The sequence below is a fragment of the Ovis canadensis genome, chromosome 24, assembly GCF_042477335.2.
Source record: "Ovis canadensis isolate MfBH-ARS-UI-01 breed Bighorn chromosome 24, ARS-UI_OviCan_v2, whole genome shotgun sequence".
Lineage (NCBI taxonomy): Eukaryota > Metazoa > Chordata > Mammalia > Artiodactyla > Bovidae > Ovis > Ovis canadensis.
This window is the reverse complement of record NC_091268.1, coordinates 49,463,273-49,478,765: the sequence shown is the minus strand read 5'-3', so window position 1 is coordinate 49,478,765 and position 15,493 is coordinate 49,463,273. Positions and strand designations below refer to the sequence as shown.

The 15,493-nt window shown below is 53.5% G+C and overlaps 1 protein-coding gene across 1 annotated transcript in view; it reads right to left on the bottom strand.

Annotated features, from left to right (window-relative positions):
- SRRM3 (serine/arginine repetitive matrix 3) overlaps positions 1-9,926 on the bottom strand; it is a 31,254-nt gene extending 21,328 nt beyond the window's left edge. The window contains exons 1-2 of the mRNA XM_069569823.1: positions 9,694-9,926; positions 4,449-4,550 (exon numbers count right to left, since the gene is read on the bottom strand). Of these exons, the coding sequence (XP_069425924.1) occupies positions 4,449-4,550; positions 9,694-9,926 (335 nt within the window). The remainder of the gene's footprint in view (positions 1-4,448; positions 4,551-9,693) is intronic.
- Positions 9,927-15,493: the final 5,567 nt, after the last annotated feature.

Below are 15,493 nucleotides of genomic sequence, written 5' to 3'. Positions count from 1 at the left end.
ACATGCCTCACAGTGCGGGGGAAAAAAAAAAAAGAATGTTATTTGGATCCCAAACACCATCCTGGCCTTGGCAGCCTAGAAGTCACACAGGTGTTATGAGAGGTTTTTCTGGGGGGATGGACGGTCATGTCATTGCTCTGCTCCCTCAGAGCCAAACACCTGCACATCCCTTCATTCAAACCTCTCCTCTCTTCCCCATGCTCCTCTTCCTGAAGCCAGGGGCCTCCTACTTCCTGTCCCTTGAACTCCACAGCCTATCCCAGGGCCCATCATCCCCACACATAGCCCTCAGCCACACAAATGCCTGACACATACACCATAGACTTTGGCAAAACTTCAGGGCACCACAAACATTGTGTGGGTGAGCTGGTGGGAGGAGGGAACTTCCCTTGATCCTGACAGAAGGCAGGGAATCCTTTCTTGCCTCCTGACATCGAGCTGGGTTAGCCACTGAGTCCAGACCCTCGCTGGGCCCTCCTTATTGTGCTGGCTGCACTCCTAGACACGCCTTTCCTTTCTACCCCTGTGTCGGGGACAGGGCTCCCCACCCCTGCCCCGCCCCATCCTCCCTGCCTGAGACCTTATTGTTTGATCTCTCTTACTTTCCAGGCTTTTCTAAGAGGCTGACTTGGGATCTTTTATCTGCTGGAAGCATTGAAAGACAGGCATGGGGACTTCCCTAGTAGTCCAGTGGTTAAGACTCTGTGCTTCTAATGCAGGAGGGCCCAGGTTCAATCCCTGGTCACAGAACTAGAGGCCATATGATACAGCTAAGAATTTGCATGCTGCAGCTAAAAAAAAAAAAAAAGGTCCTGTATGCTGCAATGAAGATCCCATGTGCTGTAACTAAGACCCAATGTAGCCAAATAAATAAAAAAATTTTTAAAGACATAGACAGGCATAGAGGAGATGCATGTTTGGAGAGACATACAAGGTCTCAGAACCTTCTGGTAAGACTTGTCCTGGCAGTTCCAGTGATGTAAACAGACTTAGGCTGAGGCCTGTATTGCTGGTTTTGTGCAGCTGGTGCCACCACATCCACTTTGCAGGCTCTCTCAGGGCCAGGACACTGGGTTCTCCTGTTCTGACCTTCCTGGCTCATTATAATATATATCATAAATAATGCCACTCATGAGAATGTTCTCTAATGTATAAATGGTTCTCCATGGTTCACATTCCACTCAGAACCAATCCCTGATTTAGAGAAATTGCATTCTCCCATTTCACAGATGAGAAAATTGAGGCCCCAGGGACGGAAAGAAATATCTATGGTTTGGGGACCTTTGATTAAGAATGCAAGTTCACCTAAGCAATTGACTTTGAGAGTTCATGTGCACACAGGCCGGCCCTGGACTCTACCGGCTGGGCTTCCTCACTGTGGATGTTAGCTCAGCCGTCCCCTTCCTGCTTTGTAGACACAGTTGTGAGTGTCTGCACTGAATTCTAGATTTATTTAGTGATTTCTGCTCTTAAGTTCACATTTGTTAGCAAGTTTACCCCTCACCACGTCTGTGGAATAGGCCAGGGAGGCCTTCTTCCCCAGCGACAGAACACACCGAGCCCCACAGAGCTGACCAAAGCAGGCCCAGCCAGAGTCCACTGCAGAGGGACCAAGGGCCAATCGGGGCTGAACCCAGCATCACCCGGGACACCTGCTGGACCGGCTGCTCCCGGGAAGGGCTCTGACCTAGGAAGAGATGCCTGTCACACGCTCTTCCTCCTGACAGCAGTTTCACTAATTAACTAGTTCTGTTTCCCTTTTGCCAGGAGCCTAATGGCCAATTGACAGATGACTGAGTTCACACAGGGGAGAAGGAGGCTTCCAGGCAAAGGGGAGGCCCTTTCTGCTCACAGCCTGGGTGCCAGGCCTACTGGGGCTGGGGGGAGGGGCAAGGGTGGCAGGAACAGAGATAAATCAGGCCTGGGGCCTCTCCTATAGCTCCTCATAGCACAGGACAAATATATGAGGCTCTTTGGAATGCCATGGACTGTAGCCCACCAGGATCCTCTGCCCATGGGATTCTCCAGGCAAGAATACTGGAATGGGTTGCTATTCCCTTCTCCAGGGGATCTTCCTGAACCAGAGGTCAAACCCAGGTCTCCTCCTTTGCAGGTGGATTCTTTATTGTCCCAGCCACCAAACAAACTGCTAACAAACTTGTCTTCTATGTCTTTAACATTTTAGTAGGATCCTGGGACCCTGCCAAGTCTATATTCTCCCCTGCTTCCAGAGCAGGAGTCCTCCTTGGAGGTTTGTGTTTCCACCCAGAGAGCAGGGAGCGTGTCTTTTTCTTTTTCCATCCCCACCTCATAGCACTAATACAGGGTTGGGTGTACAGCACAGACCCTCAAGGACATTTCTTCAGACGGTGGACATTGCAACCTTTCCGTGACCTCCTTCCCAACATGTCCTGGTTCTTAAATGCATTATTCATTCATTCAAGGAAAGAGAAGATCAGGACTACTGGAAAAGACTTGGAAGTCATCCACTAACAGGAGGGCATTCCAGCTGGGGATGGATGGGATCCCCAGGAAGAAGAGGGAAGGCAGACCTGAGGACCTAGCAGATCCTCGTGGGGAGCCAAGACCTGAGAAGTGGGCAGGAGGAAGGGAGGGGCAGAAAGCCATCAGAGGGGCAGGAAGACAGTCACAAAGGGCTGACTCTTGGAAGCCAGGGAGAGGGAAAGCAGGTTTCCAGAGGGGAAACGGAGCGGTGGCACGTGCCAGGAGAGGCCAGGCCTGCGGAGGCACCCGGGCCAGGCCAAGCAAGACTCAGACAGCTGCAGCAGGTCACGGGAGTCACGGGGGCAGAAGCCGGATCTCCGTGGCTTAAGGAAGCGGAGACAATGTGTACTGCACGCTCTATAGAAATCTGATGGAGAAAAGAGAGAAACGTGTGGGCTGGCAGCTGGAGGAGAAAGCAGAGTTGGGGAAGGACCGGAAGCCGACTAAGAGGAAGGAGCCCAAGGGAAGGTGTGGGTTGGAGGGGCGGTTATTGCTGGAAGGACCCTGAGAAGGTGGCAAAGGCAGGTTCTGGAAGAGGCCTCTTGCCTTCACACTGGATGGAAGGGGAGAGGGTGGCTGCTTTTCCAGAGGAGCCCTGGGGGGCATTTGAGGGGGCACGGATCAGACAGGCAGGACCTGATGGTTTTGGAGGTGGTACGGGTTGTAGCGCAAAGATCTGGCTGTCTGGAGGTTTGAGAAGGGAAGGGAGGGAGGAGCTCACCCTGGCCTGGGGGCGGGGATGAGCCTGCGGGGTGTTACTGAGGCAGCCACAGCCCCTGCCGAGGGGGTGCTGTGGGCTCTGGGGGGCTCGGGAGACAATGGTGTGGTGTGACCTCTGAGGGGAGAGAACAGGCCGGCTGAGCCTGGCTCCCCTAGAGCACCCACAAACCCCCACAAGCCTGAGGCTGGCCTGACTCTGGTTTGGGGGTTTTCCCCCCTTTTTGGCCATACCACATGGCATCTGAGATCTTAGTTCCCTGACTGGGGATTGAACCGGTGCCCCCTGCAGTGGATGCGTGGAGCCCTAACTGTTGGACCGTCACTGACTCTGCTTCGTGCTCTTGCTCAAGCCAGAGAAGTGAGATTAAGTGGGGTTAGGAGGGGAACCCCCTCACCCGAAATAGTCTATAATTTCTATAGGCTGGGCTTCCTGTCTTCGAGATCCATCTCTTCCTGCAATGCTGTTTGCCCTCAAGACAACAGCAAGGAAAAGCATTCAGAAGGCGCTGCTGCTGTTTTACTTTCCTGCCAACAAAGGTGCCCAGGGACTTAAGGCCTCAGCAAGATGCCCACCCTGCCGTCACAACAGGACACTCGCAGAGACAGGCTGGCCCTGCCCTCCTACGGCAGCTGCTCAACTTTATATGGTTTCGAGCGGTTGATAGTTCTCCGAGAAGAAGTCTGCCTCCCTGTAACCTCCTTGTCTTGTCCGCAGCCCACGGCACCCAGTGCTCCTGTCCTGTGTCAGCTGCAGAGATGTCACCCCTACAGAGCCTGTGCTCTCTTTACCAGATGGGCCTTTGGCCGAGCCAGTGATGGCTTTTGGTGCGCTGGTCATTTCTCTCCAGCATCCGTGTTTACTCAGCAGTCCACTATCTAGGTGATAATAGTTGGGGCGGAGGGACTATCAGCCAATAACAACACTGAGGGCAGAACACTTCTCTAGTCTCCTGGTTTGCAGCCCAAGATTCCCAGAGATGAGATATGGGCTCTCTCTCCCACCACTAGGCCAGACATAGAACCCAGGTTGGCAGGGAGAGGACTTCAGTGATGCCCAGGTGCCCAGCGGCTCTTGCCTAGTGCCCTCCAGTGGACAAGAACCATACCCTCTCTGTCTCCTCTTCTTTCTTCCCACCTCCAGCCCCGACCACCTGAGTGAGCCCTGGGAAGGCTGCCCAGGGCTGGCCGGAGGCTGCCCCCTCCCCCGCCCTGGCAGCACTCACACGTGGCCCCCAGGCCGGTCCTCCCTGGTGAGCATTCCCTCCTTCTCCATCAGCATCTGCCGGAAAGTCCTGACCTTCTGCCGGGTCTCCTCCTCTGAGTACCTGCGGGGCACAGGGAAGGTGAGAGCTGCAGTCTGGGCTCTGGTTTCCTCCCCACCTGCCCCCCCAGCCCCTCCTCCCAGCCTTCAGTCAGGTAGGCACTCTCCAGCTTGATATGACCTGTCCAAGGTCACACCACCACCAAGGTTCTCAGCACTGGGGAAGCTCAAAGCTGACCCATTTTGCACCAGATCAGTCAACGAGCCAACTAAGCCAACAACCAGGCAAGCCAACACCTAAACTAAAGGGGTGTTCCCAGGGGTGAGGAGATCTCCCAGGGGAGACCGGGCTCTTCCTCCTGGCCCTGTCCCACCCTGGGACAGGCCTCCCTCCCACATCCAGGCTGCAGTCCCTCTCTGGAGACATTTTAGGGGAGAAGTGAGACCCCTGACCTTGACACATATGTGGCCTTTTCTGCCTTCCTCACCATATCCTGGGGAGGGCCTCAGGGCATCCCTGCCTCTACAACGTCAAGGCTGCCAAGTGGCCGGTCCAGGATCCCAGAGGTAGATCCATGGCTACCCAGCTTGGGATGGGGGTGGGGGGGATGTAGTCTGGGCTTTGGATGGAGGCTCCTGACTTCTCTCCTCCGCCCTCCCTCCCTCCCTGAGCCCAGTCTCAGGCTGAGGACCAAGGCCCAGAATCACCTACTCCTCATCTTTGTTCCCACATCCGGGGTCGTTGTCACCTCTCCCACACCACCAGTGTGACAGCTGTCCAGGCCTCCCAGCCCATGTCCATGCTGACCCCTGGGGCGTCTGTGCTCACCCAGCCCCTGGCCCTGTGCCCAGCACACACCAGCTGTCAGTGGCTGTTGCTGACTGAGTCTTGTCTCCTAAGCTGCCACCCTCTCCTCCTCCTGGGCTGCCCTGGACAGAAACCATGGTGGCCAAATAGGACCTGGAGTCCCACCCCATCTGTCATGTGGCTATGAGCTCTCTGTGCACACAGCAAGCCCATCCCCCCAACCCTATCCATGAAAACGGTACATCCTTCCTTGTCAGGGACCCCATTTCTTTTCTCCCTTCTTCCCTCCTCTCCTTCAACAAGCATTTGGGATTGACTCAGCCTTTTTGGAGAGCAATTTCGCAATTGTTTTCAAAAACCTTAAAAAAAAAAAAAAGGAATACAGCTTTGATTCATAAATTAACTTCCAGGTTTACTCTGCGGAAACAACCATGGCTGAACACAAAGATGTGACTCATGGGAAGTTTACAGCAGGACGAGTCCTCCTGCCTCCCCAGCCAGGTTGGGCGCTAACATTTGTGTTTCCATAGCAACCTCAGCCTCCTGGTTCCTCCTGGAGGGGTGGTTTCTGGGCTAGTCTTCATCTGTTGACTCTTCTGCACCTTACATTGGCCTGAGAATTCCCCGAGGACAGGGACCTTGTCTGTCTGAATTGACCTTGTGTCCCCAGCATCTGGCACCTTGCCTGCCACATGGGGCCTCCAAAAATGCTTTTGAATTCTGGCGTGACAGTTTTTGAATCTCAGTGCTCCCACTTTCTAGATCTGTGACCTTGCACAAGTCCACATGCTTCTCTTAGTCTGAGTCTGTACATCTGTGCAATGGGATAGTAACCCGCCTTTCAATATTGTTGCAGGATTAAGGGGGATGATACGTAAAAGCACTTTGCACAGTGCCTAGCACACAGCAGGTGTTCAAGAAATGGTGGTGATTGAGGATTATTTGTCCCAGAGCGATGGGGACAGAGGGTCTAATTGTCCCAGGCTCTGTGCCTTTTTCTACCCTAGACCCCTCGCAGGTCAGCAGGGTCCTGGGTCAGAAATCACCTGAACCTCTCCCCTCTGCTCTCCCAGGAGGCAAAGGCTGAGATGGAGAAGGAGGCTGGTACCCAAACCTTCCATGCCCTGTGGGTGTGACAGCACGTGCCAACTCAAGGCCATGCAGGAGGCCCAGCTGGATAACAGGCAAGGGCTCGGACGGGGAAGAGGGTAGGCAGGGCGAGGATGCCTGTCTCAGCGCCCCAGCCTCCTGGCTCAGCTCCTTCCCCAGCCAGTCTGGCTCCCTCACTGCCACTTCCACCATTTGGGAAAAATGCATCAAATTCATTTTTGCTCTGGGGACTTCTTGGGTTGCCCTTTGGGGCTGGGGTGGGGTGAGGGGACAATACATTTTTAAAGAGCTCCCCAGAGCGGAAAATGTCTCCTTCTGCCTGCCTTTGCCCAGATCCAGCATTTCCTAGAAAATCACTTCCTTGGTCATTAAGTTGATCTTCATCACGTGGTGGTAGTGGCCCATTTTACAGATGAAGAAATAGAGCAGGGAGAGGGGAGGGTTCAAAGCTCCAAGCCCAGCTTAGTAGTCCTCATGAGAAGGGGCATGGTGGGTAGGATGTGGGAAGGGGGATGTTTGGGGCCAAGGCTGGAACATCACCTCATAGAGGCTGGGGGCTTTGTCCCCGCCTCCACAGTGACTGTGGGCTGCTCATAGAGACTGCCCAGGAAGATGGCGCCAAAGGCAGCATCCATCACCAGTGAATTAGCCACCATCCATCAGTATTAAGAAAGGGACTGCTTTTCAGTGGGGCCAAAGAATGTGTGTTTCCATGACTAGCGGGAAAGTGAAGTCGCTCAGTCGTGTCCGACTCTTTTCAACCCCATGAACTGTAGCCTATCAGGCTCCTCCGTCCATGGGATTTTCCAGGCAAGAGTGATGGAGTGGATTGCCATTTCCTTCTCCAAAATGACTAGCAGGAATATTTGTCAAATGCCTGCGAACCAGGTAAATATATGCAAATGAACCAGTGTTTCTTGAAACAGATATTAATGACCGGATTTTTAGCAGAGCAAAGATCCCTAGCATTTGTGGAGCACTTTCTGGGGACTGGAGTGGGGTGCAGGAGCCCTGTACTTGCCTTAGTCCACAGGCCCCTCAGAACAACCCCCTACTTAACAGGCCAGTAGCTACGGCTTGCCCAAGGTCACAGGGCAGAGCTGGAAGCCCCGACTGTTGGGTTCCAGAGTGGCTGTGGCCTCTACCGCCGGGGCAGCCGCTAAGAGAGATGGCAGAGGGAGCGGGTTGATAACCGGAGAGCTAGCTTTATGGGAGACTCCAGTCTAAGGACCACCTGGAGTGAGGGCTTGGGTGGTGGAAGGGCCCCTGATAGAATATCTGGAGACGACCTGTTGGGAGCATCCCAGGGAGGAATGAGCCTTTGATGCCAGGTGATTAGATACCAAAGACAGGGTCAACAGCCATCCCCCTTCACCTGAGGCTGCCCCCCTGGGATAATAACCCTGCCACGGCAGGGGGAGATAGCGGACTTGTGGGGAGGGTCTGCCATGAGTGAGGGCCCTTAGGAGTTCTCTGAAAGCTTGGGGCGAGAACTTTCCTATGGACAAAGTTAGGTAAAGAAGGTGGCGTTTAGGAAGGGGGCAGGGCCCCATAAGGGGGCGGGGCTTTGAGAGTGGAAGAGGGCGGGGTTTGTGAGGGGAAGTGGGCAGGGCTCTGTGAGGGAGAAGGGGCGGGGCTTGTGTGGGGAAAGGGGTATTTCCCTAGAACGCAGCACGGAAGGCTGGGTCTCATCTGTCCCAGGCATCTGTTCCCTAGCAACGCCCACCCGCCCACACTCCCTCCACTCCCGGAGTTTCTCAATTCAGCAGGATCTGCAGGTTTAATTAAGGTGTGGGACTCTCTCTGCATAAGGATACTCCACTCCCCACCCTAACCCCCAGGGATCTCATTTCTTCGGTCACATCCACAGCTCATCAAGCCTGTTTTCATTACTAGCTGGAAATCTCCTTTCTGTCCTCAACAGCCTTCCGCCCATCCATTCCTCTCTGCAGGGATCCTCCCCACCCCCACCTGGTCTCCAGCTGGAGGTGAACAGCAAATTCCTGCGCCCTTTTCTTACAAGCCGCCCTGCCTGGCAGCCTTGGCCCTGCCTTCCTAAGGGCCTGTGGTGGCAGTGACAGTCTCTGTCTGAGCCTCAGTGTCTTCTGGGCTCCACAGGGGAGAGTGAGCCTTGTCCTGGCTGCCTCTTGGGGATGAACAGACACAGGTGTGGTCTGGAAGGGCCGCTGTGCACAGGCGGTCTGCGTGGCTCCAGGCACTAAGGCACTGGGCCTTTCCGATTTCTCAGCTCACTGACAGTGCCAGCCTGTTGGGCACGCCCTGCTCCCCACTTTGACTCCCTCAACAGCAAGCCCAGTAGTTTCAAAGTACTCAGCCAAATGCAGAAAGGAGCCTTGGGAACTCCAGTTTTCCTTGGAGAGGTAGAGATGGGAATGACTCTGTTTTTTTCTCTTTTTTTTTTTCTTTTTTGCCTCCAGTTCCACATTACGATGGCTGTCCCATCTCCACAGGATTTTCAGGGGAGGTCCCTAAATCCTTACTGACTGATGCACTATCCTTCCTTTTCAGCCTGACGAACTCCTACTCATCCCTCAAGGCCCATTCAAATGTCTTCTATCAGAATCTCCCCTCCGAGCTCCTGAAGTACTTGACCTTTCCTGTCCTGCTGTCCTTTCTATAATCCTGATCCTAACCTATTTTATGGTGGAGTTGGTGTTAACATGCCTGTTTCCCTTCTGAGATGGGGAAGGAATAGGGGTTGGGAGAGGAGTCTTTGAGGAAGTGACTCCAATTCGGCTCTGGGGACCAGTGTTGCCCAGCACAGCATCTGGCCCACTTGTGTGCCCCTGGTTCTGAACTAGACAGGGTGAAATCTAAGCTTCTGGGTGTGGATGCTGGCTGACATTCCCTTGCTGAAATCACAGGCAGTCCTCACACGTAGTAGGGGCCCGCTGTGCATTCCTGCCTGTCTGCCGCACGTGGCTATAGACCAGGCAGCTCGAAATGCCCATCTTACAGACGGGAAAACTGAGGCCTCAAGTTGTCATTAACGTTTACATGCCCCTCTCCTACACCAGACTGGATGTTTCTCATAGGCATGGGCTGTGTCTCCTTGGCTGCTGTGACTCTAAGCCCAGATGAGAACTTTATATAGAGCAGGAGTTCAAGACAGCTTATTGGTAGAATAAAGTAACACATGAATGAAAGTTCTACTGGGCCTGCAATAGCTCAGATTCTGACCTTTCAGGCTCCGGGATCCCAACGCTGGCCCCGCCCCGAGTCCCTCCCGACCCCGCCCACAGCCCGCCCCGCCCCCTTCCCCGCTCACCCTTGCTCCTCCATCATCTCCTGCAGTTCCATGCACTTGAGCTCCACTCGCCGCTTGCGCTCGTGGTCCAGGATCTCGCGGTGCGCGCGCTTCACCAGGCCGGGCTCCGCGGCGCGCAGCTCCTCCTCTGCCCGCGGCCAGGCCCCCGACGAGGCGCCCGGCTGCGGGAAGCCGTTCGCCGCGTCCGGCGGGGACGGCACGCTGGCCGCCCCGTTGTTCACGGTGGATGACATAGTGGCTGCCCCTGGAGCGGCTGGCCTCGGCCCTGCGGGACACACACAGACATCCGGCGGGATGGTCACTTCTCGGCCACCTGCTAAGCTCTTCTCGGCGCGGGTTAATCCTGGAGATTTAAAGGCCCACTCAAGGCTCTAATCCGCTTCCACTCTGGCTGCAGAGCCGGGCGGTGGCAGGTTTGCACCTGTGGGTCACACCTCAGGGCATGAGGGGGCATCGGACACTGGGCTGTCCCCATCGGTAAGGTGAGGTGGATTCAAGGCGGACTAGATGGCTTCTAAAGGAGGTTTGTCTCCTTCAGGGACCTAGTTACCATCCAGGACAAAGCTCTCTGCCCCGGTTCCAATGCCTGGGCCTGACTGCCTGGTCACTGCCTGTTCCCTGCCTGCACACCTGGCAGTTCCCCAGGTTTTATTCTTGTTTTTCCTTCAGGTTCAGTTTAATACCAGCTTCTCACTCCCCAGTACCCACTTTTCTGGCTCTGGTCCCTGGAGTCACAGACCACACGTGCTCCCCATCCCAGTCTGCTCCAGGACAGCTGTGCAGAGACCAGAAGATGGAACCTTCTCCAGGCTCACCTCCATTCTCACTACAGATGCAGTTTTCAGTTCCTGCTTCGATCTGGCTAACTTTTCCAAAGTCAGCATTCCAGGTGGGGGCCTATCTGGGCTGAAGCCCACAGGGCCGTCCCCTCCTTTGTTCTGGAAACATCGCTTGTGAGGCTGAGACCAGAAGTGGCACTGACATTAACTTTCTAGGCAGCCACATCCTTTCGCCAGCTCAGGGTGGGAAGGGAGTAAGCATGGCTTGCAAGGTGAGAAGTGGTGGCTCCACCGCCCAAAGTAGAGCGTGCACCTGTATGTACCCTGCACAGACATGCATACACACACACACGCACATACACACACACACAAGCACCTACACACCATGGACTTATCTTAACAGAGGGGAGGCACCTCCCGAGCTATTTCCAATTCCTTTCTCCAAGGCTCTGCTAGTTGCTAAGCAACAGGGAGGCCGCCTTCCCAGGGAGTGGGATGGGAGGGAGGGAAGGGGTGGAGGGAGGTGGGAAGAGAAGGAACCGGGCATGTCTGGACATCCCAGATGGGGCCTTCCTGCAATACCCCCCCAGCCCCCACAACACATACTCTCCTCACTGGCTTCAAAGTGTCCAGAGCCATGGAGTCTGAAAGGCAGAGAGGAGAGAGGGGGACCAGGAGAGGAAAAAGGCCTTGAAGGAGACAGTGACAGGAGGTGACAATTGTAACACAAGCTCCTTTCACATGTTCATCTGCCCAAGTGTCGGGGTCTAGGCCAGGGTTCTCCATGCCTTGCTGTGTGACCGTGAGGATGTTCCTGCCCCTCTCTGAGCCTCTGTTCTCAACCTGTGCCTGGAAGCATCATCCAGATTCTTCAGGAAGGCTCTTTGGGCTTTACAGAACAAAGCTGTTTTTCTAAGCCCTGCCTGCTTCCTGCCTGTCCCTACCCCAGCCCTGCAACCCTAGCTCTACCACGCTTTCTCCGAGGGTAACTCACAAGTATCACCCACTCACCAAGCCCCACACAGAGCTCTGCTTGTCTCATGCCCTGAGCCAGGGACATGCATGGAGCTTGGAGACCCCCATTGTCCTGGCCCACCACAGCTTACCAGCATCACGTTTGGTCTCATATTCCATCTTGACACTGCTCACATTTACCCATCTCCTTCTCTCTCATTACCACCTCAGTTTAAGCCTCTGCTTCTGGTCCATTCTGGCATCAGCATCCTGTCTGCCCACCCCCCTGCCCTGACCTCTTTCTGTTCATCTTCCATCAGCAACATGGGAGACTGGGCCAGGAGCAAATCAGACCCTGCCATGCCCTAGTTAACAGCCTCCAGTGGCTTCCGGTCACCCTGGCTCCTAGTCCTGACACAGCTTGGACCTGCTTCCTGAACCAGCCTGTCCACTGCCACGCCCACACAGATCCTCCATCCCTCTTGCATCCAGGCCTCCCCTCCCTCCCACCGCTGCTCCCTTTCCCTAGGATGCTCTGTACTTGACTCTGGCATGATCTCAAAGTCACTGCTCACAGGCATCACCACTTTCTGGAAGCCTCCCTCCTCCCCTCTCTGGCGCTCTCCCAGCTCACTGTCATCGTGGGCTCACAGGTTTCACTCCACCTGTGGGCTGAGGGCTTTTTAGCCCCAATTCCTGGTGCCAGCAAAGCGTCTGAAACACATGGGGCTCAGTGCCTATGAGCGGAATAAAGAGACAAACAGGGAGACAGACCTATTGTATAGCACCTGGAACTCTGCTCAGTGTTATGTCCCAGCCTGGATGGGAGGGGCATTTGGGGGAGAAAGGATCCTTGTATACGTATGGCTGAGTCCCTTCTCTGTTCACCTGAAACTACTGCAACATTGTTAATCAGCTATACCCCAATACAAAATGAAAAATTTAAAGTTTGAAAAAAAGGGAGATAGGACTGAGGACTATAGGTGGGGTCCCTGATACAGCCTTCAAGACCCCTTTGTATTTCTTCTTATGCAATCTTGCAGCTTTATCCAGTGCTAAACTTTATCCTGAAGCTCCAACATCCAGCTCCTCAGCCTGGGTCACCTGTCCCCAAACATGCACTCCCACTCCTTTGAGCCTTTGCCCATGTGGTTCCCAGTGCTAGAATTCCATTGCTTCTCTTCCGTACCTGGGGAACTCCAGCACATCCTTCAGAGTTCAGTCCCAATGTCACCTCCTCCGGGAAGCCTTCCCTGCTTCTGATGAAGGATGAGCCGTTCCCTCCTTGTGCCCCCACAGCTTTTGTTCTCACCTCTTTAGATACTGAGGCTCAATTTATTGTCTGCGTCTGACCCCTGGTCTAGCCCTTCGAGGAGAGGGGACCAGCCCTTCATTCCAGCTCCCCTGAGCCTACCCAGCACCTGGCAATGCCAAAGATGCACTGGGGGTGTGGGAGCAAAGTGCTCAGGCCCCGAGAGAGCCGTGGAGACAGGTAGGTTCTCAGTGATGCTGCTCTGCATGCTTGCCCTCGATGTGGGGGAGGCTCCCCAGCCAAGAACTTGGCCTGAGCTCCTTGAGGGCGGGGCAGGGGAAGCTGGTGGGAGCAGTTCTGAGTGCACTCAGGTCTCCACACCCTGAGAAACCCCATCGCCAGCACTAGGAGAATGCCTGGCTGAGATGGCTAGGCTGCTGGGGGGCAGTTTTTCAGAAGCGACTGAAGTAGAGGAGAGGGGCGGGAAGACAAGACGGATGCTGTCTGGGTTTCCACTAGCACAGATGGTGAATTCTGCCAGCTTCACCTGGGAATGGAGGGCGCCAGGCAGGAATCTGAGGGACGTTATTAAAAGAATGACCCCTGAGCCCCTAGCGGAGCAGCCAGGCCCCTAAGACCAAATCATTGTATGCTGAGCCCACTTCTTTCCTAGTCAGGGTTGCTGGACCAGCAGACCAGGAAGTTATTGCAGATGTCAGGTCTGGAGTGGGTTGCCATTCCCTTCTCCAGAGGATCTTCCTGACCTAGAGATTGAACCTGGGTCTCCCGAGTTACAGGCAGACTCTACCCTCTGAGCCACCAGGGAAGCCCTTATCTGATATTATCTATTACAGAATTATTGTGAAATTTCATAAGGAGAGAGAGACACTGCATTGGTGGGAACTAATATTCTGTGCTATTTTAATTGGTGGGTGGATTAACCTGTGCTCAGAGGGAGCTGATGAATGGGTCCCTGTCACATTAGATGGGGGTATCTAGAGAAGGACCGCAGGGCTCAGTCCTCACCCATGTCTGATCTAGTATGTTCACCATTGACTGGAGAGAACTTTGAAAACCTGATGACCAGATTCACTGAGATGACCACTTGGGAAGGTTCAGAAATCCAGAGTCAGAATCTAAAAAGACTCAACAGACGGAAAAGATGGGAGGAGTCTGAGAAGGTGAAGCCGGATAACGAGAAATGCCACATCCTGACGCTGGGTCCCAAATGAACTTTCTAAAATTGGAGTGAGGTAGACATATGTTAGAAGGAGCATATTTAGGAAGAATTTAGGGGTTTTCAGTGGTCATAGGCTCAATTTGAGTCAATATCATAATGTGGCTGCCAAAAGCGCATGTTATCTTAGCCTACATCAACAAAAATATAATGTCTGGAAGGGGGAAGTGATAAGAATATACAAGTGGTTGGAGAATTTAGGCCAAACCTGGCTGAGTCTGCTGAGAAGCTTGTTAGAAGTAGGTTGGGATGCCTGATGTTGCAAATAAAAATACAGGATGCACAGTTAAAATAATTTGAATTTCATGAATTTCATATTTGGGGCATCCTCATACTAAAAAGAATTATTCATTGTTTATCTGAAATTCAAATTAAACTAAGTGTCTTGTATCTTATATGATTCCTGTCGAAACCTACTGAATCAAAATCTCTGAGGGTGAAATTGTCAGTGTTCTCCAGGTGATTCTGATACAGACCATCTATGGAACAGCAATTGGGAGCCAGTGTCTAGAACAGCAGTTCTCGAATCTTATTAGTAGAGTCACCTGAAGGGCTTGTTAAACCATAGATGGCCAGGGTCTTGTTTAGTTGCTAAGTCGTGTTTGACTCTTTTGAGATTACATGGACGGTTGCCCGCCAGGCTTCTCTGTCCATGGGCTTTCTCAGGCAAGGATACTGGAGTAGGTTGCCATTTCCTTCTCCAGGGGATCTTCCTGACCCAGGGATCGAACCCACACCTCCTGATTGGCAGGCAGATTCTTTACCCACCTGGAAAGCCCATGACCAGAGTCTACCCCTAGAATTTCTGACTCAGTAGATCTGGGGTGGGTGCTGATAATCTGCTTTTCTAACAAGTTTCCTCTTTGCCAGATCTTGAACCCCACTTAAAGGAGCAAGCCCCTAGCCAAACGGGATGGTTTTAGAAGACAAAACCAGGACTCCTGTGAGGAAGTGGACTTCATATAAGCCCAAGATAGGATTTTTCCCCCGCTAACAAAACTTTACAAAAACTAAGTAGTAGGGGGACTTCCCTGGTGGTCCGGTGGCTAAGACTCCAATGCATGGGGCCTGGGTTTGATCCCTGGTCCGGGAACTAGATCCCACACATTCAGCAACTAAAAAAAAAAAATCCTGCACACAGCAAGGAAGGTGGAAGATCCCACGCACCACAGCTAAGACCCAGTGCCACCAAACAAATAAGTAATTTAATTTAAATAAAAGCTAGGTGGCTCATCCCAGGATGAGTGAGTTTCCCATTACAGGAGCTGCTTAAATAGGAGCTAGACTATTATGTTCACTTGACAACACAGCACACACTTCTTTGCCATCTTCTCCCTCCCCTACCAACAAACTGGAGATTTGGAGACAAACAAGACCCCATCCTGGCCCTCTGGGTGCTCACCAGTTGGTTTGGGAAACCATAGGTAATCACAGCATAGTGTGATGGAAGAGAATTTGAGAAGAGTCTGCGTCTCCAGGCAGTTGGTCGGGGCAGGCTTCCCAGAAGGGGCGGAAGGAGCTGGAGACGGGGACTCCAGAGCAGCGGGGGCCTGACCAGGATTCGAGAAATAAATAGAC